The 27,936-nt window shown below is 48.4% G+C and overlaps 1 protein-coding gene across 2 annotated transcripts; it reads left to right on the top strand.

Moving 5' to 3' along the window:
• Window positions 1–1,283: 1,283 nt before the first annotated feature.
• On the top strand, window positions 1,284–26,614 carry NCAPH (non-SMC condensin I complex subunit H). 2 transcript variants are annotated; one of them, XM_040993501.1, is made up of 18 exons: window positions 1,284–1,302; window positions 5,668–5,848; window positions 6,008–6,098; window positions 7,741–7,833; window positions 8,316–8,454; window positions 8,930–9,054; window positions 11,021–11,210; window positions 14,188–14,279; window positions 15,044–15,249; window positions 17,220–17,368; window positions 18,323–18,429; window positions 19,384–19,506; window positions 20,355–20,465; window positions 21,617–21,766; window positions 22,359–22,475; window positions 23,535–23,626; window positions 23,992–24,067; window positions 26,392–26,614. In XM_040993501.1, the coding sequence occupies exons 1-18, from the start codon at window positions 1,284–1,286 to the stop codon at window positions 26,449–26,451; spliced, it is 2,121 nt and encodes a 706-aa protein (XP_040849435.1). In that variant the 3' UTR covers window positions 26,452–26,614. The 2 variants fall into 2 exon arrangements, with proteins under 2 accessions (XP_040849435.1, XP_040849436.1); XM_040993502.1 differs by having other exon boundaries at window positions 5,629–5,848.
• Window positions 26,615–27,936: the final 1,322 nt, after the last annotated feature.

The raw sequence follows: 27,936 nt of genomic DNA, 5'->3' as shown, positions 1-27,936 counted from the left end.
AATTGGGGGTCAACAGTGACTTCCAACATAGGACAGCAACCAAAATGATTGAAGGGCATGGATGGCATGTGGTGGGCTGAATCTCAGGCATGTCAGTGTCTTACAAAGAGGGCAGCAGCAACAAAACATACACACACATATAACACACAAAGGAGCAAGAGCCCTGTCCCTCATACTAAAAACCGCCCAACCTTTAGTGACCAAAACACAAAGAATCCCTGTAAAAGATTCCAGATGTGGGGCTGGCGCTGTGGTATAGCACAATAAGCCTTCAACTTGCAGTGCCAATATCCCATATTTTGGGGGAGTGAGGGTAAGGGCCTGTTTTGAGTCCTGGTTGTTACCACTTGTGAGCCAGCTCTTTCATAATGTGCCTGGAAAGCAGCAGAGGACGGGCGAAGTGCTCAAGCCCCATACCCACGTGGGAGACCCGGAGGAAGCTTCTGGCTGTTAGCTTCAGGCAGGCTCGGTCAGCCCAGCCCTTGTAGCCACTGGGGAGGGATGGCAGATCTGTGTCTCCCCTCTCTGTTAACTCTGCCTTTCAATTACAAATAAGCGAACGTTAAAAAAAAAAAAAAAAAAGCCTGTTACAATAGAGTAAAAGGCGCTTATAGGGATATGGGGGGCACGCCCCTTCTTCCCACAGTACAACCCCCTGGAGTCAGGTGAAGCTGAGTGGACAAGGGGGCACCTGATACACCACTCCAGCCTTTCACTGGGGGTGAGAGGAACATGATTTCCAGGAAGACTTTCACAAGAATCCGTTACGATGGTTTTCATTGCGAAAGAAATAATAAAAATTAAAAAGTACACAGCACTGATTTCTCCTCCTCCAAGGGCCTAATTTCGGGACCAGCTGGCTCTCACCCCACCCCATCTTCACTCTGCACTTCTTCAGCATTCAAAAAAAATTCGTCGAGAAAAACCCGTTTCTTCGGTAATCGGGATCCCTTTTAGAAATTCCGCGAAAGCAGTCCTGGCCCGTCCCACTCCACGCTGAGTCCCCGGCTCCCAGGGCCGTGCCCAGCCCTCAGAAAGCGGGGGTAACCACACGAGGACAGTGCCTGCACAGTCCTCCGGCAGGACACCCCAAGGCGCTAGGATCCCAATGCCGGACGCCTCACTTCCGGCTGGTACGTGGCGACCCCGTACTCACAGCGGAGCCAGACAGTCTGCGCAGGCGCAACCGTGACCCCGCCCCGAGTGACGTCACGCGTCCGTTACGGTGCCCGGGCGTCAGGGCGCGCGCGATTTAAAACAGCCTGGGAGGCAGCGGAAGCAAGATGGGTCCTCCTTTCCCAGGTGAGATGGGCCGGCGGGGAGGCACGGCGCCACCTCGGTGCTCCTGGGTGGACAGGGCAGGCGGGCTGCCCGAGCTGGGGAGGGTGGACGTGCTTGGGCCGCGCGCGTGGGGTGCCTGCGCCTGCACCCGGCGGGCTGTGTGGGCGCTGCAAGGGCCGCCCGTCCTGGAAGGGGGTCTCCGCGCGGTGGAAGGATTGTGGTTACCCCCGTTCCCACATTCATTCAAAAAAAAAAAAAAAGGATCCCGTGCTCGCTTGGGGGCAGCCGGCACTTGTCGGGTGCAGAGCTGTGGTCAACAAGAAGACTGATGAAATGAGAACCTCGACGACCCATGCAAAGTGCAGGGCGACAGCTGAGACCTGCTGGCCGACGTTCCTCGGGGACCAATATGTCCCACAGAGACAGAGATTTTGCAGAGTAGGGGAGGCAAACCAGGCGACAGGGGGAGAAGGTTGAAAAATGAGCTGGGGGGTGAGGAAGCGGGCACAGCGAGCTGTTTGAGTTCAGCAGCGCCTGTGGAGTTAATGGAGACATGGTGCCAGAGGCGAGCAGAGAAGCCAGGAGACCACTGGAGGCAGGGAGGGCGTTAGGTCTGCCTCTTTGTGGTCAGCCGGTGCCCTTCGACAAGCGCTTCCTTTAGCACTGTTTTGTCCTAGTGTCTCTTTTTCTTAGAAGCCAGCTCCCTTATTCACTCTGAGGCACCAGCATCCAGTCACAGGTCCTATTGATTTTCTTTCTAGAAAGGTCTCTTGCCTCTTTCTTGTTTGTTTCCTTTTTGTCTGTTCTGACTTCAGTTGAGAGTTACTGTATTCATATTCTTCATTGGGGAACACAGGAGGTAGTTCTTATATTTTATTTGTTCTCTGCTATCCTTAATCACTACTATTTTTTTTGTTTTTACTACTCCTATTTAATGTCTCTGCTCACATGAGCAGTTGTCTGTTGTTTCTATGTTTATTTCTTCATTTGAGCATGTTCCCATCAGCTGGTTCACTCCCTGAATGCCTGCCATAGCCAGGAGCTGGGAAGCCAGGTCTTCCACGTGGGTACAAGAAGCCAGCTCTTTGAGTACTGGAGCTGTCACGGCCACTGCCTGTCAGGGTCCTTTCTAGCAGGAAGCTGGAGTTGAGAGTGGAGCACTGGGACCCAGGCCCCTGGGGTGGGATGTGCTATCCTTAGCTGGCAGCTGAACAGCCCTGCCAGATGTCTGCCCCTTACCACCTTCAGGCATTCCTGTAAGATGTGTTACGTTGTGCATATTTTCTGTGTCATCAATTCTCATTACAAACATTCCCATTTGGAGAATAAAGAAGCAAGGGCTTAGAGTGCTTAACACTTCACCAGCTGGGAAGTAAGGGAGCTGGGTTTGAAGCCAGACCTTCTGACTCTGAAATCTGGGAACTTCCTCCCGAGGTGTCTCAGCTCTTCCTTCTCTTTCCCAGTATCGCTGTTTCTTGCTCTCCTGTAGTGGACCATGGCACATGACCGTGTCATCTCAGTTTTTGATGCTCAGTGCTGAGTACCACTCTGTATTCTGCTTTTTACCATCACTCCCCACTCTCATCTCCTTGGTCCATTCTGTGTTAGGTCCATATAATCCCTCCTGTTCCTCCTTGCTCTCTTTGCTTCCTTAATACTTGCTTGACAGCAATCACGGCCCTGCCAGTCTGCATGCTGGATGACGATGAGGGAAGAACAGCAGCAATGCTGAGTCGTCTCTGGAATGTGAAGGTCCCCAACAGTCATGCTGCATTTCCTGATTCATATACTCTCTCCTAGAAGGCTTTGCGAGCATCCCTTTTCTTTCTCTAGTACTGCTCCGCATAGCTGCTAGGTGATGTGTTTTTCCTTGCTTTCTGTTTTGTTAGGTCAGTAAAGACAGGAATGCAGAATCATCATGGCACAGCTCGCATCTCATGTTGGGACTCTAGTTTGAATCCCAGCTGCTCCACCTCAGCTCCCTGCTGTTGTGCTTGGAAAGAAGCAGTGACTGATAGACCAAGTGCTTGGGTGTCAGAGACCTGGCTGAAGTTCCAGCCTTGTGACTTTGGGCTAAACCAGTTCTTGGAGCCGTAGCTGTTTGGGAAGTGAACCAGTGGATTAAAGATTGATTTCTCTCTCTCCCTCTCGATCCTTCTCTCTCTCTATCTCCCCTTCTCCTTCCTCCCTCTCTTTCCTTCCCTCCCTCCCCCTCTCTCTCCTCCTCTCTATACACAACATTAGAGGAGAAGGGAAAGAGGAAGAGAGGCTATTATGTATTACAAATTTCTTGGATTATTCCCAGATTGTTTAAGCTGATTTCTTTCTCTGTTTTTGGATCAGTGATTGGTCAAAAGCTTGTGTTGCTTTTGATATAAATGACTTCTTGGTTTCTTTTAATCTAGAAGAATCCTCCTACTTTTTCTTTTGTTCCGTTTTGTTTTGAAACTTGCTTTAAAAAAAAAGATTTGTTTATTTCTATTTGAAAGACAAAGTTACAGAGAGGAGAAACCGAGAAAGAGAAACTCCATACTCTGGTTCGTGCTCCAAATGGCTGCAGTGGCTGGGTCTGGGACCAGTTTGGAGCTAGGAGCTTCTTCCTGGACTGCCACAGGGGTACAGGGGCCAAACCACTTGGACCATTCTCTGCTGCTTTACCAGGGCATTAGCAGGAAGCTGGATCAGAAGTGGAGCAGCTAGGACTTGAAATGGTGCCCATATGGGATGCTGTCACCACAAGTGGAGGCTTAACTTGCTGTGCTGCAGCACCAGCCAGCCTTGACACTTTTTCTTTGAGACCAAACCACATCGTTAATTTGTATGAATGTTTCCTTGTGTCATTTAGGCTATTTTCAACTCCTTGTTGCTTTTTTTTTTTTTTTTTTTAAAGATTTATTTGTTTTCATTGGAAAGTAAGGTTTACAAACAGAAGAAGAGATGGATAGATCTCCCATCCGTTGGTTCACTCCCCAAGTGACTACGATGGCCGGAGCTGAGCTGATCCAAAGCAAGGAGCTTCTTCCAGGTCTCCCACACAAGTGCAGGGTCCCAAGGCTTTGGGCCGTCCTCCACTGCCTTCCCAGGCCACAAGCAGAGAGCTGGATGGAAGTGGGTCAGCCAGGGTATGAACTGGCACTCATATAGGATCCTGGTGTGTGAAGCACTTTAATCACCAGGCTATGGAGCAGGCCCTTCTCCCACCTTTGTTTTTAATATATTTATTTATTTGAAAGGTAGAGTCAGAGAGAGAGAGCCCCTAATGATTACAACAGCCAGGTCTGGGCCAGGCCAAAACCAGAAGCCTGGAACCCTATCCAAGTCCTCCTTGCAGGTAGCAGGGACCAAAATACTTAGGCCATCTTCCATTGCTTTCCCAGGGAACTGGATCATAGTGGAGTAGCCAGGACTCGAACCAGAGCTGCATAGGGGATGCCAGCATTGCAGGTAGCAGCTTGGCCAGTTGTACAACAGTACTGACACCCAACTCCTTGTTTTTTCCCACAAACTGGAAGTTAAATTTTTGATTAAATTTAGGTTAGGCTTCTACCAGAATTTTCCCTAAGTGATGACTTTGATCTTGTGTCATGTCAGATGAGTAAGCTTTAGGTTGGCTTGTTTGTAGTGAGGCTGCATTTGCCTGCTCGGTCAGTGTGACGGCCAGAGCTTCCTTTTCAAAGGACATCTGCAGCCAGTGAGTCATCTGTAGGTACTTCCTCAGTGTTCTGTTTAGTTTGTACAGGCTTGTTCGCTCTGTCTATCCAGATACACATGAACTGGAACTGGAATCCCAGGGGCTGATGAGTTGGTCAGAAGCAACAACTGTATCCATAGCTCCCATCCACGGCTTAGGTTTGTTGTAGCTGCAGAGTGGCTGTCCTATCTCTCCCTCACCTCAAAGAAAACCACACTGTAAAGGTCATAGCATCAAGTAAGGGAGTTGGGAGAGATATTAATGGAACTGTGTGGTGAACCTCTACCCCTGTGACAGGCCCAAGGCCCTGTTAGATGCAGGAAATGCTCTGTTAATGGTTTCTTGTGAGATTTGTTTATTTATTTGAAAGGAAGAGCTAGGGAAGGAAATGAGAACAGTGGCCGGGAGCTTCCTCTGGATCTCCTCTGTGGATGCAGGAGTCCAAGTGTTGGACCATCTTTTGCTGCTTTGACAGGAGTATTAGCTGGGAGCAGGATGGAAAATGGAGTAGCCTGAACTGGAACCAGTACCTGTGTGGGATGCCAGCAGCACAGATTGTGGCTTAAACCCACCATGTCACAGTGCTGGTCCCAAAGGTTTGCTGAGCAAATGTTTCGCTCCTTCACCGCCAGTCCTAATCTATAACTTTCCCTCAGATGTCCGTGGACGCCCCGTCAGTGTGTCCTCCCCGTCAGAGCGGACGTTCTCCATGGCCCTGCCTAAGAAGGCTGCGCTCAGCACACCTGGCACCCCCGTGCTTCAGGACTTCCCTCAGAATGACGACGAAAAGGAGAGGATGCAGCGGAGGCGCTCTAGGGTCATTGACCTGCAGTTCAGCACTGACCCAACGCATCTGGTAGCCTCCCCTTCCAGTAGGTGAGCGTGTTTCTGGGCTGGCTCTCCTTCAGGTGACCACCTGGGTGTGGGTTGCGTGGGTCCTGGCATCTCCACAATACCTTATGGGTTCTGGGTTTGGAGTTCGAGAAGGTACAGTATCCTAGGTCCTTGGCCGAAGGTTTTTTTTTCCCCATGTAGGAGTGTTGATGTTTCAACTTCAATCCCTAAATTCACCAACACGCAGATTACGGAGCATTACTCCACCTGTATCAAGCTCTCCACTGAAAATGTGAGTAGCACCTGGTGGATCAGCGCTCTGCCTTGATCACAGGAAAAATGTAACTCTCTGGTTCTGTAGAAAATGTTTTCGATGTTAGCTTTAAAAAAAAAAAAAAAGATTTATTTATTTTCATTGCAAAATTAGGTATATGCAGAAAGGAGGAGAGACAGAGAGGAAGATCCTCCATCTGATGATTCACCCCCTCTAAGTGACCGCAACGGCCAGAGCTGCACCCATCTGAAGCCAGGAGCCAGGAGCTCTTCTGGGTCTCTCAAGGTTCTGGGTCATCCTTGACTGCCCTCCCAGGCCACAGGCAGGGAGCTGAATGGGAAGCAGGGCCGCTGGGACCAGAACCGGTTCCCATATGAGATCCCAGCGTGCACAAGGCAAGGACTTCAGCCTCTAGGCCACTGCACCAGATCCATTAGTTTTTTTGTTGTTGTTGTTGTTTAAGATTTATTTATTTTTATTGGAAAGTCAGATGTACAGAGAGGAAGAGAGACAGAGGAAGATCTTCCGAATGATGAATCACTCCCCAAGCGGCCAAAGCAGCTGGAGCTGAGTAAATCTGAAGCCAGGAGCCAGAAGCTCTTCCGGGTCTCCCACACAGGTTCAGGGTCCCAAGGCTTTGGGCTGTCCTCAATTGTTTTCCCAGGCCACAAGCAGGGAGCTGAATGGGAAGCAGGGCTGCCAGGATTAGAACTGGTGCCCATATGGGATACTGGCACGTTCAAGGTGAGGACTTTAGCCATTACGCTATCACACTGGGCCCTTTTCTCTTTTTTGATTGATTTATTTTTATTTGAAAGGTAAAGTTAGCAGGACAGACAGAGATATCTTTCATCTGCTGGCTTACTCCCCAAATGGCTGCAATGGCTGAAAATCTGAAAGCCAGGAGCCAGGAGCTTATTCCAGGTCTCCCACATGAATGCAGGGGCCCAAGCATTTGGGCCATCCTCTGCTGCTTTCCCAGGCCCCTTAGCAGGGAGCTGGATTTGGAGTGGAGCAGCCCGGACTCCAAACTGGTGCCCAGATGGGATGTTGGTGCCACAGATGGGAGCTTAAACTGCTACACTATGGCACCAGGCCTGAAGGCTCCTTTCTTTTCCAGTTTCTCTCCTTGGTGCTGGTGTGTCCAGCCTGGCCTCCCTGAGTGCTCTGGGTTTCTGGAGCACTTCCTCACAGGTGGCTGCTTCTGGCAGTGTCTCTGGAGAGGCAGCATGGCTCAGGTCCCAGAGTGAGATAGTAGATGGTAGGGTTCTGGTGCTAGTCTCAGCGGGCATTGTCTGCACCTAAAAGCTGTGCCTTATGGCGTCCCTCTACTGTTCTGCTGTAGAGTCCTGCAGCGTCAGTTGGGACTGAGGAGGTGCCGTGTGCCTTGTAGAGTTGCTCTGAACATAGCTGCATCCCTGCGTGTATGATGCATAGAGCAAGTGCTGCGTGTAGCAAGTGCTTAGGGATCATGTTCTCCTGTCTGGAACTTGAGAAGGAGGAGGTAGATGTACACATTTGGCTCTGTTTCCAAGAATTAAGATCGATGGGGAAGCATTGGTTTTCCTAAGAAAATCTCAGCTTCCTCTATTCTGGGTAGCATCATTTACACATGCCTCAGCTGCAAATGACAAACGTGTGTGCAATCTTCTGCTTTCAGAAAATCACCACCAAGAATGCTTTCGGCTTGCACCTGATTGATTTTATGTCCGAGATCCTTAAACAGAAAGACACCGAGCCAACCAACTTTAAAGTAAGAAGTGTGTCTACTTCCTCTTGCATCCGAGTTCCCAATCCTTAGTGTAGCACAGTTGTATTCTGCAGATACCTGCAAGCTTCCCTCATCTGGACAGTACAGTTGCTACTTTACTTTCTTTTCTATACTTAGACTACTTGGCCATTCTGACTCGCTGAAGAAATGTGGCAAAGATGCATACTGTCTTTATTCCTATAAATTTGTTTTATTTTCTATATATTTTCCCCCACTGGGAGGGTATCAGTGTATTGGTAATACACGAGAGGGTCGTGCCAAAGAGCACCAGCCCACGGGCTGTGTGTGTAACACAGTATGAAAATCAGTTGGTAAAGCAGGACATTCAGGTCAACATTACAGAATATATTCCCTCCCAATTTTAGGGAATAAAGTCTTTTTCTTGGAGCACATAAATATTCATGAAGCTTCCTATGTTTTGTCTGTTCAGAAGGTTTTTCCCTCTGCTTTGCCTGTTTAACTAGGTGGCTGCTGGCACCTTGGATGCCAGCACCAAGATCTATGCTGTGCGCGTAGATGCTGTCCATGCCGATGTGTACAGAGTCCTGGGAGGGCTGGGCAAAGACACGCCATCTCCCGAAGAAGGAGAGGACCAAGCTGCAGGTACTTGGGTTGGCATCTGGAGCAAAGGGGCTGTTTGGGGGCCTGCCAAGTAGTTCTGTACTACCTGGTGAACTAGAGTGACGTGCTAGAGTGAAGTCACAAGAAACCAAGGATCTCATTTTATTAAAGACATGGGCATTTCATTTCATGGGTGACCTTACATGAGAAGGTAATCAAACCCTAGAACCGTTTTCCTTTGAAAAAAGAGAAGGGTCTTGTACCACTTCTTCGGTTTTATTTAGCAAAAACTGAGTAAGAGGAGCTTACTGATTTGGGGGAGAGGGAGAGCTTTGGCAATGGGCTTCCATCAGAGCCAGCTGCTCACTGTAGTCCTGCTCTCCATCAACTGCAGGTGAGATATTCCTGTTGGAGAGGATCATAGTGTTCACGTTTGTGGGCTCCTGCCCAGGGTTTTGAAGAGGGTTGCACATGCTTCCAAGCTGTCTTTGCAGCACGCTGTCTTATCCATTTTTAGACAGAAGTGCTACTGAAACAGGAACAACCAAAAAGGCTCCAAAGCCAAAGAAAAAGCATTCGTACAAAACCATCGAACAAAACATAAGCAACCTCAACGTGTCTGAAGCAGATCGGAAATGTGAGGTGAGGAGCTGTGCACAGGGCGGGCTCCGGCTGATTCACGCCTTGGGTGCAGAAGCTCGGCGGGACCAGGGCTGCGTGGCGCTTGTTTACGCCTTAGAAAGTGGAATTACTTCACTGATGTTTCTTCATTTTCACTCTGCTTGGTAGTCCCTCAATATTTCAGAGAAGTTGCAGATTACCAAGAAATCTGCCTGAAAAGTTTGATTTTTCTTTCTTTCTTAGTGTCTGCAGCAGGATGAGGAGAGCTAACTTGACTGACCATACACTGGGGGCTGTATCCTTCTGCAAGCCTCCCACCCATGTTAACTGCTTTACTCCTCACAACCTTGCTTCACTTTTATTAAGTTGATAACCGAGGCCTAGAGCTATCAAGGTGATGCTCCCAGTGGGTGAGCTAGGATTGGGAACTAAGTGGCCTCTAAACAACCTTGCCGTCTAACCGATTCTGAGGCATCTGCTTACAGAAATGGTGCTGGAGCCCACATTTGTAATTAACATGGTTAATTTAAGCCAAACAGGTGTTGTGGCAAGTTTTTAAGAATGTTGCTGTCAACGGTACATGCAAGATCCATTGCTGAAAAAAAAAAAAAGAATTTTGCTATTAAAAGCATTTCACTGAATGTCCTGGTACCTATTGTCTCCGCATGCTTCTTGGAGTATATAAGGAAATTCTGAGATGTGCAGTTGCTGTCAAAAGAGGTCCTAGGTATTCACTTTATGCAGCCATAAACTAGATCACTTCTTTTCTGCAGTCTTCAGGTTCCCTCAGTGAGTGCTCACGTCAGAGTGGAGTGGGTCACCAGAGAAATGAGAGTGTGGAAAAGGGACAGAGTTCTGGTCACCTGGTCTCAGGAGGTCAGAACTGCAGAAGCAGCCAGTAGGAAGGGGGGAACCCAGGAGCATGCAGTGGCCAGACGAGAAAGAATCTCAGGCAAGTGGAAGCTGAGGCCACTGCTCGGAGGGATTCCTTCCTGAGCTGACACTTCAGCCTCCAAGGATGGGGTGCTGCTTGGCTGGTGCTCGTGGCTGAGGGACACACGTTGATGCCGCTTCGGGGAATTGCTGGAAAGTGGCAGTTTATGCAACTGCAATTCCGCATGGGCTTTGATCCTTGGGGTGAAGAGGCACTGCTGGGGCTACTCAACACAACTAGTAAACCTGAAGGAGGAGCAAGTATGGCTCCTTCCTGGAGCGCTGCACGCTCCCTCCAGTTCCCCCTGTCGGCAGAGTCTAGGAGGGAGCAATGGGCACAGCCCAGAGGTCCCCAATCCAGCACCACTCAGCAGGGGAGAGACAATGGATTTAGAGCTGAGAGAAAGAGCTCAATAACTGATGCCCAAGGAAAGTGCCATGAGCTGTGTCTGTCCTTCTGTCTGTCTCTAGAGAGCAGGTACAAAACGTCAGCAGTGATGAATTTAGGTGGAAGTCACACAAAAATGAGTGCCACTATTCTTCAAGCGTTCTTATAGACTTGAAATTTGTCAGTGGGAGGGAGCAGCTGGGAGGAGAGGAATGAGGATGCTGGATGTGAGTGGTTGTAAGTAAGGTCAAGGTTTTTGTTTTTATTTACAGTTCTGTTTTCCTTTTATTTAAAAGGCACAGAAACAGAAAGATAAGGAAGATTGCTTATTCACTGCCTAAATGCCTGCCATAGCAAGGGCTCAGCCAGGGTGGCGCCAGGCCAGCAGAAGTGCAACTAAGTATGTTGTAAAGAGGACATGGTGTGTGCTCGTCACCATGCACTGTCCTGTTGAACAGCGTGCCTGTAATCCTCTGACCACACACAGCCTTTCTTTTCTATTTTGTGCTTGGTCAGTCAGAAGGTTCCTCCTCCTGGTCATGTGCAGAGATGACGTATTCCAGCGAGCGCATGCTTCAGTGTGAGAGACCAGGCTTCAGCACGCAAGGCCCTCCCTCCCTTAGCACGAGCTGTCATTCTTGGGCTGCCTGTCTGTTTTGTGTTCAGGTGGATCCCATGTTTCAGAAGACGGCGGCCTCGTTTGACGAGTGTAGCACAGCAGGGGTGTTCCTCTCCACCCTCCACTGCCATGACTATAGAAGTGAGCTGCTTTTCCCCTCGGATGCCCACACCCTCTCCACAGGAGAACCTCTCGACTTCCCGGATTTAGGTTGGGTGGAAATGACGGATTTAAAAGGTAAGTTCAGATAATGGCCTTCACCAGATCATTTCTGTCATCCACAAAGTTTCTGTGTCAGCGTCAGATATGATAAATCCTTTGCTCTTCCATTGCTTCAAGGGCCCAGAAGCCCCTCTGCAGTGCCGGCTGAGTGTCTGCTTTGGCTGTGTCTAGCCACCTGCTGTTTTCCTCTCTGCAGCATTGCCTCCTGGTTTTGTGTGCCATGAGCCTTAGATACCCACAGTTTTCTTTCACCCGGCTCTCGCAGCCAGGGAGCTCTGGATTCACCCTGGATTGTCAGAGCTTGGACTAGAGAAGAGGTCTTTTAAGAAACCTCTGGCTAGAGAGGGTTGGTTTTCATTTCTTTCCAGTCCAGGGTCCTGAGAGGAAATGGGTGCTATGAGTTGCTTGTGGCCTATTCTGTGGGCCACCGTGTTCTCAGCTCCCTGACACTGGCCTGCCAGAAATTCCACATCCTTCCCTCCCTCCCTGCCGGGCTCTGCACTCGGGATGTGCTGGCAGGGGCAGGCAGCTGTGAAGACCATACCCAACTCAGGGGACAGCTGTACTTGGTGTGCATCATATGTGCCTGTTGAATGGGTTGATGCTCCCCTCCTAGGACTGTGCAGCTGTTACAGCAGCCATCCTCATCCTTTGTTCTTGTCTGCAGTGTGCTTAAGCTGACTGTTGCGTTAACATCTGTTTTCCCAATGTACACTCAACCAGAACAAGAGTTCTCTGATCGTCTCAGATAGTTGCTCTATAGCTAGTTTAGTTCAGGATTAAAAATAAGTACCATTATGTGATTGTTTATGTACTTAGTGTACTTTTTATTTTTTAAGATTTATTTATTTTTGAAAGGCAGATACTTTTTTTAAAAAAAAATATTTGTTCATTTTTTATTGGGAAGTCAGATTTGCAAAGAGAAGGAGAAACAGAGAAAAAGATCTTCCATCCTCTGGTTTACTCCCCCAAGTGGCTGCAACACCTGGAGCTGAGCCTAGCTGAAGCCAGGAGCTTCTTCTGGATCTCCTACATGTGTGCAGGGTCCCAAGGCTTTGAGCCATCCTCTACTGCTTTCCTAGGTTGCAAGCAGGGAGCTAGAAGGGAAGTGGAGTAGCTGGGATGTGAGCTGGTGCCCATATGGGATCCCGGTGCGAGCAAGGCAGGGACTTTAGCCACAAAGTCACCATACCTGACCCCATTCTTTTATTTTTTTATGGTTTATTTATTAAGTTTTTTGGGTAAGTCAGAGAGAAGGAGAGACAAAGATCTTCCGTTTGCTGGTTTATTCCCCAAGCAGCTGTGATGGCCAGAACTGAGCCCATCTGAAGCCAGGAGCCACAAGGTTCCTCCAGATCTCCCACCCTTGGGTGCAGGACCCCAAGATTTTGGGCTATCATATACTGCGTTCCCAGGCCACAAGCAAGGAGCTGGATGGGTAGTGGGGCAGTTGGACACAATTGGGCACCCATATGGCATCCCAATGCATGCAAAGCAAGAATTTTAGCTACTAGGCTATCATGCCAGGCCCCGAAAGGCAGAAGTTAGTGAGGAGATGTAGAGAGGTCTTCCTTGTGCTGGTTCAAACCTCAAATGGTTGTCATTTCAGCTTCTGAGCCAGGAGCTTCTTCCAGGTCTCCCACATGGGTTCAGGGTCCCAGGCTGCTCTTCCAGGTCATAAGCAGGGAGCTGCATGGGAAGTGGAAAAACTGGAACATGAATACAGCACCCATATAGGATATCAGCACCTCAGGCAGAGAATTACACTAAGAGGGGCCATCTCACTGTACTTTAAAAAGAGGAGTCATTTTTGTTTTCTCTTTTTAAGACTTATTTATTATTTTTTTTAAACTGGAAAGTCAGATATATAAAGAGGAGGAGAGACAGAGAGGAAGATCTTCCATCTGATGATTTACTCCCCAAGTGACCACCATGGCTGGAACTGTTCCTGTCCAAAGGCAGGAGCCAGGAGCCTCTTCTGGTCTCCCACGCGGTTGCAGATTCCCAAGGCTTTGGGCCGCAAACAGGAAGCTGGATGGGAGGTGGGGCTGTTGGGACACAAACTGGCACCCACATGGGATCCAGGCGCATGCAAGGTAGGGACTTTGGGCACTAGGCTACTGCTCTAGACCCTGTTTGTTTTTTAAGAACTTAATTATTTGAAAGGTAAATACGGATATCTTTCATTCACTGATTCATTCTTCAGATTCCCACAATAGCCAGGATTGGGCCAGGCCAGCGCCTTGAGCCCAGAACTCTATTTGGGCTGACCACGTGAATGGCAGGGATTCAGATTATTTAGCCAGCACCTACTGCCTTTCAGGTACATTACTGGAAACTTAATCAGAAATGGAGTAACCAGGATTTGAACCAGGCACTCCAGTATGCAATACAGTGTCCCAAACGGCCTCTGAACTTGCTCTACCACATTTACTTGAGAGGCACAGACAGTGACAGATGCAGAGATCTTCCATGTGCTGGTTCATTGCCAAGATGCCCATAAAAGGCTGCTTGGGCCAGGCCAAAGCCAAAAGCTGCTAGCAGTCTAAGGCTCCCATATGAATTGCAGGAACCCCGGGGACTTAAGCTTCAGCTGTCACCTGTGGCTTCCTCTGGAGCCTATTAGCTGGAGGCCAAAGTCAGTACTTGGACCCAAGCTTTCCTACTTAGGATACCTTCTTAACAGGAAATGTTTTTCTATTTCTCAGCTATAGCATAGGGCACAGCATTCATTTCAGACCAAATGTACGTGTTTCAGATTTCACTGCTAGTATTTCATGAGTTTGTGAAATGACAACCTGTATTCTGACTGCAGCGTGGGTGTGCACATGTGCACCTGCTCGCTCAGCTGCCGGCCATGTTGACCTTGAGTCCCTGGGGAGAGCAGCGAGGTGACTGTGCCTCGGCTCTGTGGGGGCTCCTCAGCATGCCAGGGAAAGGCCCGAGGAACACACTTGGGCCAGACTCATGTGTGTTCTTGTGTCCTCTCCAGCACCCTTGCTGCAGTGTGTGGAAGATCGCCAGATCTGCCCATCCCTGGCCGGCTTCCAGTTCACCAAGTGGGACAGTGAAAGCCATAATGAGGTGTGGTCAGCTTTTGGACTTATAAGGGCTCTGGGCGTTTTTCCTCTGCTTCATGGTTTCAGTTGGGTCGCCCAAGATTATTTTTGCCCAGTGGGAACCAAAACTGTGGCGTCGTTTAACCAGGAGAACAAACAATATTTCCCTTGGCACGTATGCGGAGTGGGGTGGGGGGACAGTGTGTTGTGGAGGGGCAGAACCCTCACGCCTGCGAGTGAACTCTGATCAGCCCCATGTACCCCTTCTACTTCCCCGGAGGAGGTGGGCCTGCCGTCTGTGCAATGCTGCTTTTACTATGAAGTGTGCCTATCCCAGTGGCCTCTGGGGTTTTGGCTGCTGTCAAGCTCAAGGAATTTCCTGCTGTTTGGGGTTAAGTCCCTTGGCACACAGTTTCCTGAGAACCCATCCCGCGGAAAGCTTTTTTCTTTGTGTATTTTTAGCACGGCCCCCTTTAGCCTACTGATTACAAATTCCAAAATAAATGGTCTCCATGGCAAAATGCTTTCTCTAAACATGTGGTTAATGGATGCAGATTTCTGTTTCGAGTTTCACACAGTGTGCCTGACAACAATGCAGCTTCATCCTGTACCACACAATATAAACTTCCTCAGCCACGCTGTTCTGTCCTGAGAACGCCAGCTCTGGGAGGCAGGATGGGGTGGGGGGCAGGAGAAGGCTGGAAACTGGAATTTGAAGGTGAGCTCAGGTGGCCACCATAGAAGTGAGGCGGGGAACAAACTTTTTTGTGTGTGTGTGTCCTCCTGCAGTCCTTGTCAGCCCTGGTAGACAAGTTTAAGAAGAATGATCAGGTGTTTGACATCAACGCTGAGGTTGAGGACAGTGACTGCGGGGACTTCCCTGACGGGCCCCTGGAGCACGACTTTGATGCCAATGATGAGCTTAACTGCACTGCAGCTGGGGACCAGGAAGAGTTCAAGAGCTGGAAGGAGCCCTGCCAAGTCCAAAGCTGCCAGTAAGACTCCCAGCACCCAGAAAAATTTCCCGTGTCTGTGTCTGTCTCTCTTTCTCTTGCTCTTTCTGTTAGAATGACTTATTTATTTATTTATTGGAAGGGCAGAGTGACAGGGGAAGAGGAAGAAAAATCTCCCATCCACTTGTTGATTCCCCAAATACCTGCAACAGGCAGGAGCCTCTTCTGGGTTTCCTGCATGGGTGCAGGGGCCCAAGGGCCATCCTCCACTGCTGTCCCAGGTGCATTAGCAGGGAGCTAGATTGGAAGAGGAGCAGCCAGGACTCAAACGTGTCTGCTCACAGGGATCCCTGTACTGCAGGTACCTTACTGCTGCTTCACGGAAGTACCTTTCCTGAGGGACCCCACTGTTTGAGCCCTTACTGTTGCCTCCCGGTCCTACATTGGCAGGAAGCTAGAATTGGGAGCAAAGCTGGGATGCAAACCCAAACATCTGCCACTCGGAACTTTATTTATCTATTTTTATAATGACTTGAAAGTAAAAGTCAGTAGCAAAGGGAAAACTAAAATATTCACAAATACTAGGAAACCGATGTGTGAAATATTAACCAAAAGGGAAAAATTTAATATAAGACAATATGCAAAGTTAAAACAATGCACAATATGCAACCAAGTCAGGTTTCTAACATTTCTTAATTATTTTTATAGCAGAATCATTCATTTTTAAGTGTCCATTAGCAGTATTTTGCAGTCCTGCCACATTAGGGTCGCAGACCTGGTGGGCCTCTGGTAACAATGGAGAAGGTCAAGCGAGGGAAGGAGGGGTGAGAGAAGTATGCCTTCTTGTGTGGAACTTAATGTCAACTTTGTGTGTATAGCTCAATCCAAATAGAAAGCTGTTCTCTGAAGTTTCCTGCCCTTTGACGACCTATAGAGGGCAGCACAACAGCACTAACTGGCTCTCAAACAGCGTGGAACCTTTCAGGAGAAAGTCACCTCCCCATTTCCTATCACCTTGTAGAAAGACTGAAAGACCAAACCAAAACTGCCGTGCTGGTCTGGCAGCTTAGACACTTCAACAGAGCAAAGAATAAAACTGAGTGACTTAACATTTTTTCTATAGAGTTCTCAAAGCTTTTGAGTGGCTAAAGTTTAAGTTGGGTTAATGTCTTACTTTCAGTAACAACTTTGGCACTATCTGTGGGAGCCTTTATTTATGGAAGGGTGATAAAGAAAGCAGGGGAGCTGGTGTTGTGGCATAGTGGGGAAGGCTGCTGTGTGCAACACTGGCATTCCATATGGACACCCAAGCAAGTCCCAGCTGCTCCACTTTCAGTCAGGATTCCTGTTAACGTGCCTGGGCAAAGCAGCAGAAGATGGCCCAAGTGCTTGGGCCCTGCTTCCATGTGGGAGACCAGGAAGAAGCTCATGGCTTCTAGCTTCAGTCTGGTCTAGCCCCATCTATTATGGCAGATTTGGGTGTAAACCAATGGGTGGATGATCTCTCTCTCTCTTCTGTGTGTGTGTGTGTGTGTGTGTGTGTGTGTGTGTGTGTGTGTGTGTATGTGTAAAGCTCTTCTTTTTAAATAAATAAATGAATCTTAGAAGAATAAGGAGGGATTGTCTGGTACAAGAAGCCTTGTGCATTGAAATGCTCGGATTCAGGGCACACTGTCCAGTTCTCAGCTCTGGCATCTGTCTAGATGTATAATCTGTTAAGATTAAGTATTTATGCCCATTGTCTCGTCTCTCAAAGGAGAAGACTGGCATTTTTAAAAGTACACTGAAATATCCAAAATACTTGTATAAATGATTATATTGTTGAAAAATCAAGAGACTGGAAACATTTGAAAAGTAAAAACTACAGGATTGTCAGCGGTGAAGTATTGATTTTGAACTTTTAGAAATGCTGCTCACTGTGGAAATAGTCTCCATTGGTGGCATATACTTCTTGAGATTTAAATACATGATTGTATTGTACATATGCAAACATGATTTCATGTGTGTTACAGGGAAGAAGTGATTTCCATTGGAGATGGAGACATTAGGACCATGTGCCCCCTTCTGTCCATGAAACCTGGAGAATATTCCTATTTCAGTCCCCGGACCATGAAAATGTGGGCTGGCCCAGATCACTGGCGCTTTAGGCCTCGACACAAACGTACGTACTGCTACAAGGAAGTTTTAAGAAAAGAGGCTGTGCAGATAGCCAACCAGTCAGTTAGCTTCAACACCTGTGATAAGCTAATAATTCATTCGAGAAAACTTCAAAAAGTTTATGGAAGAATAGTGTTAACAAGTTTATACCGGTACAAAATTTGAACCCTATAATTTAAGTGTGTATCTTCATGAGCCTTTTAAAGTATCCTCGAGCAGGTGAGCCACCTCCTGTTCAGACAATCACTTAACGTAGAGTAGGAAGAGTTGGGGAGACTGGGTTCAGGACCTTGCACTTTTCCCTAGGACCCCTGTGAATTTGGACACTGGTTCTGGGTGGTAATGACCACCAGGCTCCGGCAGGCACACGTCCTCTCAGTCACTGCACGGACAGCCCCGTGCAGCACTCGGAAGGGTTTGCATTCTCTCTCAGAAGGGAAGTTATTAGCATGCATTTTTAATGTGTTTTGTTAACCAAAACACACATTCCAATTTTTTTTTTTTTAAGATTTGTTTTATTCTTTATTGGAAAAGAGAAGGAGAGATAGGAAGATCTTCCATCTTTTGGTTGACTCCCCAAATGGCCGCAATGGCCAGAGCTGAGCCAATCGGAAGCCAGGAGCCAGGACCTCTCTCTGGGTCTCCCGCGCAAGTGCAGGGTCCCAAGGCTTTGGGCCATCCTTGACTGCTTTCCCAGGTTATAAGCAGGGAGCTGGATGGGAAGTGGAGCAGCTGGGATATGAACCAGCGCCCATTGGAATTCCAGCAGTTGCAAGATTAGGATTTAGCCACTAGGTTATCGCGCCAGGCCCCACATTACATATTTAAGACAGAAAAGGAAGTGCGTTATTTAACATTCTGACAGCTGTGGCGATGCTGTTGTGCGATGGGTGAGGTTGTTGGTAGGTCCCTGAGGCCACCAAGCAAGCAGTGCTGACACCCATGTTCTCCTATGCAGAAGATGTCGTCTCTGTGTCCGAGAACAGAAAGAAAAGTACAAAGAAAGACTTTGAAATTGACTTTGAAGATGACATTAATTTTGATGCATATTTTCGGAATACAAAGGTTTGTACTCTGAGCATTTATGCTTGTTAAGATTAGATTTAACCCCCCCCCTTTCAGATGTGATTTGCGAAAAACATTTTTTAAATTTAACTTTAGAGTAAATGCGTTTTATTTTATTTTTTTTTTTTTTGTAATTGTCTTTTTTTTTTTAAATTTTATATCATTTTATGACACAGTTTCATAGGCTCTGGGATTCCCCCAGCCCCTCCCCAAGTCCTCCCCCCATATTGAATTCCTCCATATTGTTACAGTAGTACAGTTAATAGCCAGTCATGATTCTTTCATTCTGGGTATGGATCGTGCGGAGAATCCAGCATCTTATTGTCCAGATAAGTTCAACAGTTTCATTGGGAGACCATCCTTGGTCTGAAAGTAGAGCTGGTAGAATATCACCTCCTCCAGTGAGATGTTACTGCACATTTTCAATAGGAAAAAACATCGAAATTAACCACATCATGAAGCCAATCAACGTGGTATTTATTGAGTGACCAACATGTTAGAAAATGCAAGTTCTTAACCACATCCTGTAACTACTTCCTTGACATCTCAATTTTAGTATATACACAACCAGCTGCTGTAAACCCCCTTTTTTTTTTCTTCCAAGCTAACATGTTTTTGAGTTTAACCTAAATCAGAGTGGCACAGGAACAGTGGAAGCATCAACATTAACATCCATCATACATATAACAGCTAAGTACAAACTTAGCATCAAAGTTTCTATTTTACTTTGTCCTCTAAAGAGACTACTGAGAAACAGTCCGAAACTTGGTAGCAGAAAGAATCAAGTTTAGAATAAGGAGAACAGAGCTTACAAAATCACGTTTTCTCATAGACAGACCCATGGCAATTCTGAGGGTAGAATGAATGCTGCCCAAACCCTTCCCAAGGTGCTTTCTAGAAGAACAAATGCATTGTCCATTATTAGAGAAGTCTAAACAGTACTTCTTTTTAAAGGCCGCTACTGTTCTGGCCAAGTCCACTTTGAAGAACCAGAACTGCAAAGCTACCACTCTGCCTATGGATTTCCATTATGAGGTCGATACTCTGGTCCAGCTTCATCTGAAACCAGGCACCAGGGTAAGGCTGACCGTCAGTTCCTTTACCAAGCATGTATGACATCAAGTGACTGGTACGTGACGCTCAGGCAGCAGGGAGAGTTGAGAGTGCGAGGAAGAATGTATGTGAGACTTGGGGAGTTGCCAGAGATGCGGTATATGAGGCCAAGCTGAAGGAAAAGTTATAGGACAGATGCTCACAAAAGACTTGGAACCCTCTTGCCTGACTGTGGGTGGGACACTGAAACCTCCATGCTGGAATGCCACGGAGGTAAGCATGCCCTATTGGTGGAGTGCTCACTGCCAGTATAGAAACACTCACCAGTTGCTTTGTGCAGTTCACATCGCCTCACTCATGATCCAGATAGAAAAGTGAGGCCAGAAATGGGGCTATTGTGGTGGAGTGCGTTAACATGCATCCTGAAATGGCAGCAGCAGTTGGAATCCCAGCTGCTCTGCTTCCTATCCAACTCTACACAAGTGCACTTGGGAAGGTAGAGGAAGATGACCCGAGGGCTTGGGCACCTGCCACCCAGATGGGAGATCTGGATGGAGCTCCAGGCTCTTGGCCCCAGCTGTTGTGTATCCATCTGGGGAGTGAAGCAGTGGACAGGAGATCACTCTGTGTAACTCTGCCTTTCAGAAAATCGGTCTTTAAGCAAGAAAAACGAAGGCGTGGTGACATGTCTGATCACATCATTTGGGGAGTTCTTGAGTGCTGGGTGACTGGACAGGGCCCTTCTGACTGAATGGGATAATTAATTCTAGAAGGAAATAAATTTTAGCAACTAAAGTGTTTTTTCCTCAACGTGGTTCAGCAGCTGCTTTTTTAGAAATTGCTTTCTACATATGTTCTTTTCTGTCTTCTAGTTACTGAAGATGGCCCGGGGCCAGGAGCCAAAGAGTGAGCATTATGAAGAACTTGAAGATTATGATTACAACAACCCAAATGACATCTCCAACTTCTGTCCTGGGTTACAGGTAAAGTGCAGGGGCACTGCTGCCTCCCTGCTTCCATCCAGCAGAAGCTGGGGGACATTCTGCATCAGGTGGGAGTTTTGTGGGTACAGGGTTGGTCCTCAGAGTGGGAAGCTGAGCAGAGCTGAGTTACCAGTGTCTGCCCTGGCCTGCCTTACCACAAGCCCTGTAAGCAGGAAGCAGATGGACACGCTGCAGTAAACAGGTCCCAGATGGGATCAGACAAAGCACTGACCTTGGCTCTTTGGGGATTTCAAAGGCATACAAACGCTGTTGGCGCGCTAAGGAGCTAGTGTTTTGGCTGGGTAGATAAGACATGGTGCCTCGTCAAGGTGATGCCTTCTAGAGGGGCAAAGAAAAGCTTTGGGGTGTGTCGCAGGAGAACAGGCATGTAGCTCTCACCTGGTTTCTCTCCTGCTTGAACACGTGCAAGCCTCTCACTGTTAGATCTTGGTCTGAACTGTCATTTCCATTTCCCTTCTGAGACCACTAGTGAGATAACAAAAGAAATAGGAAGTGGGATAATGTTAAACCTGGTCTGGATCCCTGTACACGGGGAAGAGGGAAAACAGCCTCAAGAATTGATGCACTGTGTGTCCTTGGCTGAAGGAGAGGTGGGCTGGTATGTTTCGGTGAAAATTCAGACTAGCTGCTTGGCTGTTGCCCCTGAAGCTTGATTGTGCACAAGAATCACCAGAGAGCTTATTGAAAAATAGATTCCTGTCCACACCCACACCTGATTGCCCCAAGCTTCCAACCCATCTACCATGGGTCTGAGCCCAAGAGGTTTTCTGACCTGCTCCCAGCTAGTGAGCGCCCTTGCTGCTGAGCGTGCAGCCCTGGGATGAGGAATGCAGATCATTCTCCCCGTGTCCTGGGAATGCTCTCGTAACCCCTCAGCTGGTTAGTAATCAGCACGGACGCTGTGGCAGTGATGCCCATTGAATTCCTTGGAACTCTCACTCCGGAGGTTTCGGATAACAGGTCCCTCCCAACTGGCGCTTATATGAAATAGAACAACTGGAAGCTCGAAATCGACCCTGGCAAGACCCTCTTAATGAACGGAGGGTGGTCCACACGGGGTGCGTTTCAAGGATGTTTCTAAGCCCTTCTGGAAGCTTGTTCCAAATTTGAAGAGCTGTACCTTTGCCCAGGCTGGTGACAGCGATTACGAAGAGTCAGACGACTTGTTTGTGGGGCCAACGGGGTCTCCTACAGCACAAGAGAATGGCGACACTCCTGAAGGCCCTCAACTGGACATCACAACGTATGGGGACGCCAACCTGCTGGCCGAGCCCCAGAAGGTGAGGATGAAGCAGCTGAGGATTACACTGACTGCATGCAATAGATTAAACATAGATTATATTACTGTGAGTTTGATATTTGTTTTCTCCCTCCTTGGTTGTAACCTGTTGCTGTGCTGCAGGCTGAGTCTTGAATAGGGCAGTGGGAGTGAGCTGTTGCTGCTTAGGTTTGTGCGGAATGCACTGCCTCCCCCTTTAACTAGAGGTGAGCTGGTCACCCAGATGCAGCGTGTAGACAGAGGCTGCTGCAGGGACAGCAGATGTGTGTGCTAGCTCAGCGAGACTAGTGCAAGCTCTTGGGCAGATCCAGGTCATGGTCAATTATCACATATCAGATATCTGTGCATTCCATGCCTGTTGCAGGCTTGGTGCTTTGGTTAATATGTGATCCACTTATCTCTTTTACACTGGAATTCCAATTAGTGTAGATTATAATTAGATTTGACACAAGGGACTCTAGCTATCTAAAGCAAGCTCTTGTAACTCTTTAGTTGATTAGCTTATTTGAACTCCAGGTCTGATTTTATATAAACTGATGATAGATTTTTTTTTTTCTTCTGCTTAATTTTGTTTTGTCATATACTTATTTCAGGTAAATAAAATTGAAATTCATTATGCCAAGACTGCCAAAAAGATGGACATGAAGAAACTGAAGCAGAGCATGTGGAGTTTGCTGACCGAGTTTTCGAGAACAGAAGCCAGTGCCGAGGTAGCAGTGCACGCATCCTTGCTTGGTTCCTGGCGTGTGGTGGGGAGGGCAGATGTCTGCGGCTACAAGAGGGCTGCACGTGGTCCGGGGCTGCAGCACGGAGCGAGGCATGCGGAATACAGGGAAGGCCCCGGGACTCTCGGGAACGCGAGCTCGCAGCCTCATGCATGGGGCGTCACCCAGCCTGGCCCGTAAGCGGAAAACACAAATGAAAGCATCTTTATGATGTTTACATCAGCAGCAGTGTGCCAGCCAGACAGTGTTATCCAGTCCTGAGTTGAGGAAAACGTAGAGTACTTACTCACTGCTGCTGGCAGTTCTAAGTTGATAGTTGGAATTTTGTGCATCTCAAATGCCATAAAATATTTAAATCTTTTGATCCAATAATTCTGATTCAGGGAATATATTTTCAGTAAGGAAGTCATGAAAAAATAATGCTGACAGGTTTTTCTCCTTCAAAACAAGGGAAACCTTTATTAACGCAGTCGCGGCCACTGAACACGTCCGTTGACTGAAGCCAGCCCCTTTCTGCGGAGGGAATGTTCTGAACCACATGCATTGAGCTCACTCACTAAAATGCTCCGCTGGCTAAGGAGTGAAAGTCCACAGCTTGCTTGAGGGCCCAGACTATAGTAGTGGATATATCAGCAAACCGCCGTTGTTTGCATCAGTCCTTGCCAGTTAAAACAGAATGGGGTGCAAGTGTAAGAGAAATGTGCTTTTCACTTTCATTATGAATTTTTCGAGTTTTATTTTATGTATTTGAAAGGCAAGTTACAGAGAGAAAAGAGAGACAGAGATCCAGATGGCAGCAATGGCTGAGGCTGCTCCGGGCTGACGCTAGGAACCTGGAGCTTCTAACCCAGAGATTGTCGGTGTCCCAGGCCAGAGCTGAGCCACCTGTTCTCCTTAGAGATACTTTCCCTTCCAGAATAACTCAGAAGTTGTGTGGGTTTTTTTTTTTTTTTCATCCAGGGATATACTGGGGAATACAACTTTACAGGTTTCTGATACCCTTTCCAGAGTGAACTCCCCCTATGTGCCTGCTTCTTCCCTTAGGCCAACCACAGTGAACCTGCAAAGGAAAAGGTCCCAGAGGAGGTGGTTGGCGAGAAGATGCTCAGCAGGCTCACCCAGAACCTGCAGAAGAGGTGCGTGCCAGGCACAGGGCAGCACGGGGCTCCAGGCTGCTGCTCAGAGCCTCAGCCCGGCCGTGGGGGGACGGGCCCCCTGGGCGCTGCCTGCTGACTTCTGTCGGGGGAGCTTTTCTGCTTCCTCTGCATTGATGGATGAGCTCATAAAGCCCAGTCTGTAGAAATACTTTTCTCTGCCAATGGCAGGAATGGCAAAGGAGACCATTTATTCCCAAATACGACACTAGACAAACCTGCTCATAAAATGCATCTGAAATATTTCTTTGTTTCTCATGAGTCATTGTATGTGCATATTATTTAGACACGATGAAAGAGCCTTTGTTTTCAGAACTGCAGCTAAATACTCTCCCCTTTGTTTCCAGCCTGCCCCAACTCATGGCCCAGAACCTCTCCATTCCTCTGGCGTTTGCCTGTCTCCTGCATTTAGCCAACGAGAAGGTGGGTAATTCTGGTAAGCCCAGGAGTCTCTGACTAATCCCTGGATCAATTCATCTGAGGTGTGGTTGGTTTTTTTTTAGATTTTTTCAAAGACTACTGTGGGACATCATTATTATTATTTTGGAAATGCAGAATTACACATTGAGAAAGGGAGAGACAGAGATAAAGGGGAAGAGAGAGAGAGAGATCTTTCGTCTGCTATTCACTCCCCAAATGGCCAAGACTGTACCATGCCAGAGCCAGGAGCCTCCTCTGGGTATCCCCTGCCAAGCACTTGGACCGTCCTCTGCTGCTTTTCCAGGCACATTAACAAGGAGTTGGATGGGAAGTAGAGTTGCCAGGACTCAAACCAACAGCCATATATGATGCTGCAGCACAGGTGACAGCTTAACATGCTACACTACATTGCGGCCCTGGGTTGTCTTAACTTCAGTGACCTGTATCTATCATCAACCTAAATGATTAACCAGGCATCCGCATCCAGAAGGAACTTGACAGACGGCCACCAGGTTTGATTAGCAATGAAACTAGTGAAGAGGACTCAAAGGGAGCAATTCTGGACATTGAAGTTATCATCAGTCGGTTCCCTAACCTGAGAACATAACATGCCTCATGGGATCTCGACGCCTGCATGGCGAGGTCTGTAGCCACTAGGCTACTGCACCGGGCCCAACTGTTTTTTTTTTTAATTGGTTTATTTGAGGGCCTGATGTGATGGCTCAGTGGCTCAATCCTTACCTCGAGCACACCAGGATCACATATAGGCACTGGTTCATGTCCCAGTTGCTCTGCTTCCCATCCAGCTCCCTGCTGTGGCCTAGGAAAGCAATGGAGCATGGCCCAAAGCCTTGGAGACCCCACACTCATGTGGGAGACCTGGAGGAGGCTCCTGGCTCCGGACTTCAGATTGGTGCGACTCTGGCTGTTTCAGCTGGCTGTGGAGAGATGGCAGGTCCTGTTCAGAAGCCCGTGGGGCCAGGGAAGTGGGTGGGCAGCACCTTCCCTGGTTTTGGGAGACAGTGGTAGAAGTATCTCTGGGAATGCCTGAATCATCCTGAGGTATCTCTGGCCATTGGACTACAGGCAGAAAGAATGAGGAAGGAAAAAGTAAAGACTCACGGCCATCGTCACCCTGACTGGAAGCCACAGGGCGCTCTGATGAGGATTGTCTGAGGGGCAGGATGTGCTTGCAGGTCTTCTCTGACAGCAGCGGCATCCTTGCTCAGCCGCTGCAGGTGGGGGCAGCCTGGAGTCTCCTTCTCACACTCTCTCCTTGTCTGAGGTGGCCTGTCCCCCTGGGAGTGTTCCAGCATACACACAGAGCTCAGCAGCCCCAAAGCCCCCATTTACCCCAGTCCCAGGATGCAAGCACTGCCCTGGACTGTGCATGTCTTGGTGAGGAAGCTGCGCCAGGGTCCTATTGCCTTGTTCCTTCCTACTGAGTCTGTGGCCTCACCAAGGTCTACAGTGACAGCGTGCTGTGACCAGGTCTCCACCAGGGCCTAGCGCTTCTGGCATTTCCAAACTGGGCTAGTACCTATGGCTCGTGGCTTGTTAGGCTGGGGCCTGGCTTTGGGCAGCAGTTTGGGCTTGCAACATGGCCCTGACACTATGATAACCTACGTGGGTCTTGGATGACTCAGAAGTTAGAGTCCCCAGAAGAAACAGTCTCAAAACGCTTGATATCCAAGTGTAGCCTTTGTGGAACTTCTCTTAGGTCTGTGACTCTCCTCTGCACCCAGTTTACCCAGCCCTTGGGTAACAGTTTCGCCTCAGTCATGGTCTGCACTGCTGGGTGTGAGCCCTCTGCTCAGTGGCCCTGTGTCCCTGCAGAGTGTGACTGATTAACTAGATCCTGAGGGAACCGGCTGCCTGGCATTAGTAAGAATGCCTAAGCTAGGGGAAGAGTCGTGGCACAGGGAGCCTGAAGAATCAGAAGTGAGGGGCTGTCCCGGGCCTGACTGGGTTTCAGGGCTGGGGGCAGTGCCGAGAGCAGGATGTGTGGATGGAGTCATACTTGAGCCGGGTCCTGGTGGCCCCCCTGCCAGCTGCCTCGGTCCCGTCAGGGTGGAGAGCTCGGCTCTCCCACAGGGAGAGGGCTGCAGTGACCAGAGGCCGAGACATCTGGCTGCTTTTGCCTTATTCCCTGTGATTGGCACGGATGGGCAATAGTTGGCAACTGGCTTTGTCATGCTGATGTGATTTTCCTTATATAATTGTGGGACAGACCTCATTCTTTGCAGTCACTGCCTTTCTACCTAGATTAGAATTGTTTTATGGTTCTTTCACTTACTCTCAGGATGTGTATTTTGATTTTGCCTCAGAATCTCAAGCTGGAAGGAATGGAAGATCTGTCTGATGTCCTTGTGAGGCAAGGAGAGTGAGTTTCCAGGGAAGAAGGCGGCAGCGAGAGGCTCGTCATCACTTTTCCAGTGAAGAAGGACATCTTTACCATGAGAGGAGGAGGATGCCAGGGCTGGGAGCAGGGTCCTGGCCCCCACTGCGTGCCTGTCGGCCTGCTCTTCCCTCCACTGTGGTCTGGTGTTCTACACCATGTGAGGGCTTTGTTGTGGCTGTGAAACCTGTGCCCCTTCTCTCTATCCGTGTACAGTTGTTTTCTGTGTTGATGTGTCTTACTTTCCACTGTTGCGTAGAAATGATTTCCTAGTAGGCATTTAATGTAAATCTTAAATACCTACTTAATCCATGTGTATAAACTTCATCGTATAAACTCATAATGTGTATATAATAATTAAAAATAAAAATCATCCAGAAGAATATGTCTGACAATATTTGTAAGTCTGTTAAGTACTGATGTTCGATCCAGACCCAATCCTGATAGTGACTCAGGGTACACACAGGTCAGTGTGAGGCAGGAAATGCTGAGGGGCTGAAACGATCTGCCTGCCCAGAGAAATTGCTAGCTGGAGGCTGGTATTCCAAGCCAGGCTCCATGGCTAAATATCTGAATTCTTCTGGGGCTTGAAGTAGTAACGGTTGCGGCATGTATTTCGCGGTTACTCAGTCCTGTCTGTGGGTGACTTCCTCACCCCTCCCAGCACTCCCTGGGGAGTGTCCCATCCCCATTCCTATGTTACAGAGGAGGATGAAGGTACCCACAGGTAAAGTAACTTGCATGGCTGCTGACAGAGCTTGCCTTTGAACCCTGCCCTCTGCTCCCACAGTCTTTGTTTTTCGTAGCCACTGTGCAGTAGGCTGCTTGAATCCGCAGACAATGAAGACAGTGCCCGGTGAGATTCATCCATCTCCACAGAATTCAGCACGCCCCCCAAAAGGTACACTTTCTTTTTATAACCTTGGGAATTGGAGGAGCAAAGTCGGGCCAGTTTTGGACCTTGTGGCAAATACTGATCCAGGTCATTCTGCCCTTGGCAGGTCTTGAGTCTCTATAAGAGCACTTATCTCAGTTTACTATCTAAATGGAGATTTTGTGATAGGCCAGAAGCCTTGAGGACTGCTGATGCTAACTTCCAAGCCAGAACCACACCAGACAGAAGAAATCTCCCAAGAATGTGCTTTTCCAAATTGTGTCCAACTGCTACCCACTATGCCCTGTTGGAGGGTTAGGGCGGTGTGAACAGGCTTCAGTGTGAACAGTAGAGATGCCCTCGGGGGAGAATGCTATCCTGGTGGGGCTGAACCACTGCCTTTCTTTCTCCATGCTGGTTCTCTTTTCTATGGTTCCTGGGAGAACTAGCCAAGCCCATGCCTTCCCTTAGCTCATCACACTTCTCTAGTGGGAGACTGAGCTGCTAAAGTAAGAGCCAGTTTCTTTACTGAGTACCACTCCTCCTTGGCCTTCCTCTCCCAAGCTTCTCCCTCCTCCTGGCTCCTGGCTTTGGACCAGC

Source organism: Ochotona curzoniae, unplaced genomic scaffold (assembly GCF_017591425.1).
Source record: "Ochotona curzoniae isolate NIBS_2020 unplaced genomic scaffold, NIBS_Ocur_1.0 contig_883, whole genome shotgun sequence".
In the NCBI taxonomy this organism is placed as follows: Eukaryota; Metazoa; Chordata; class Mammalia; order Lagomorpha; family Ochotonidae; genus Ochotona; species Ochotona curzoniae.
This window is presented reverse-complemented; position numbering and strand designations above follow the sequence as displayed.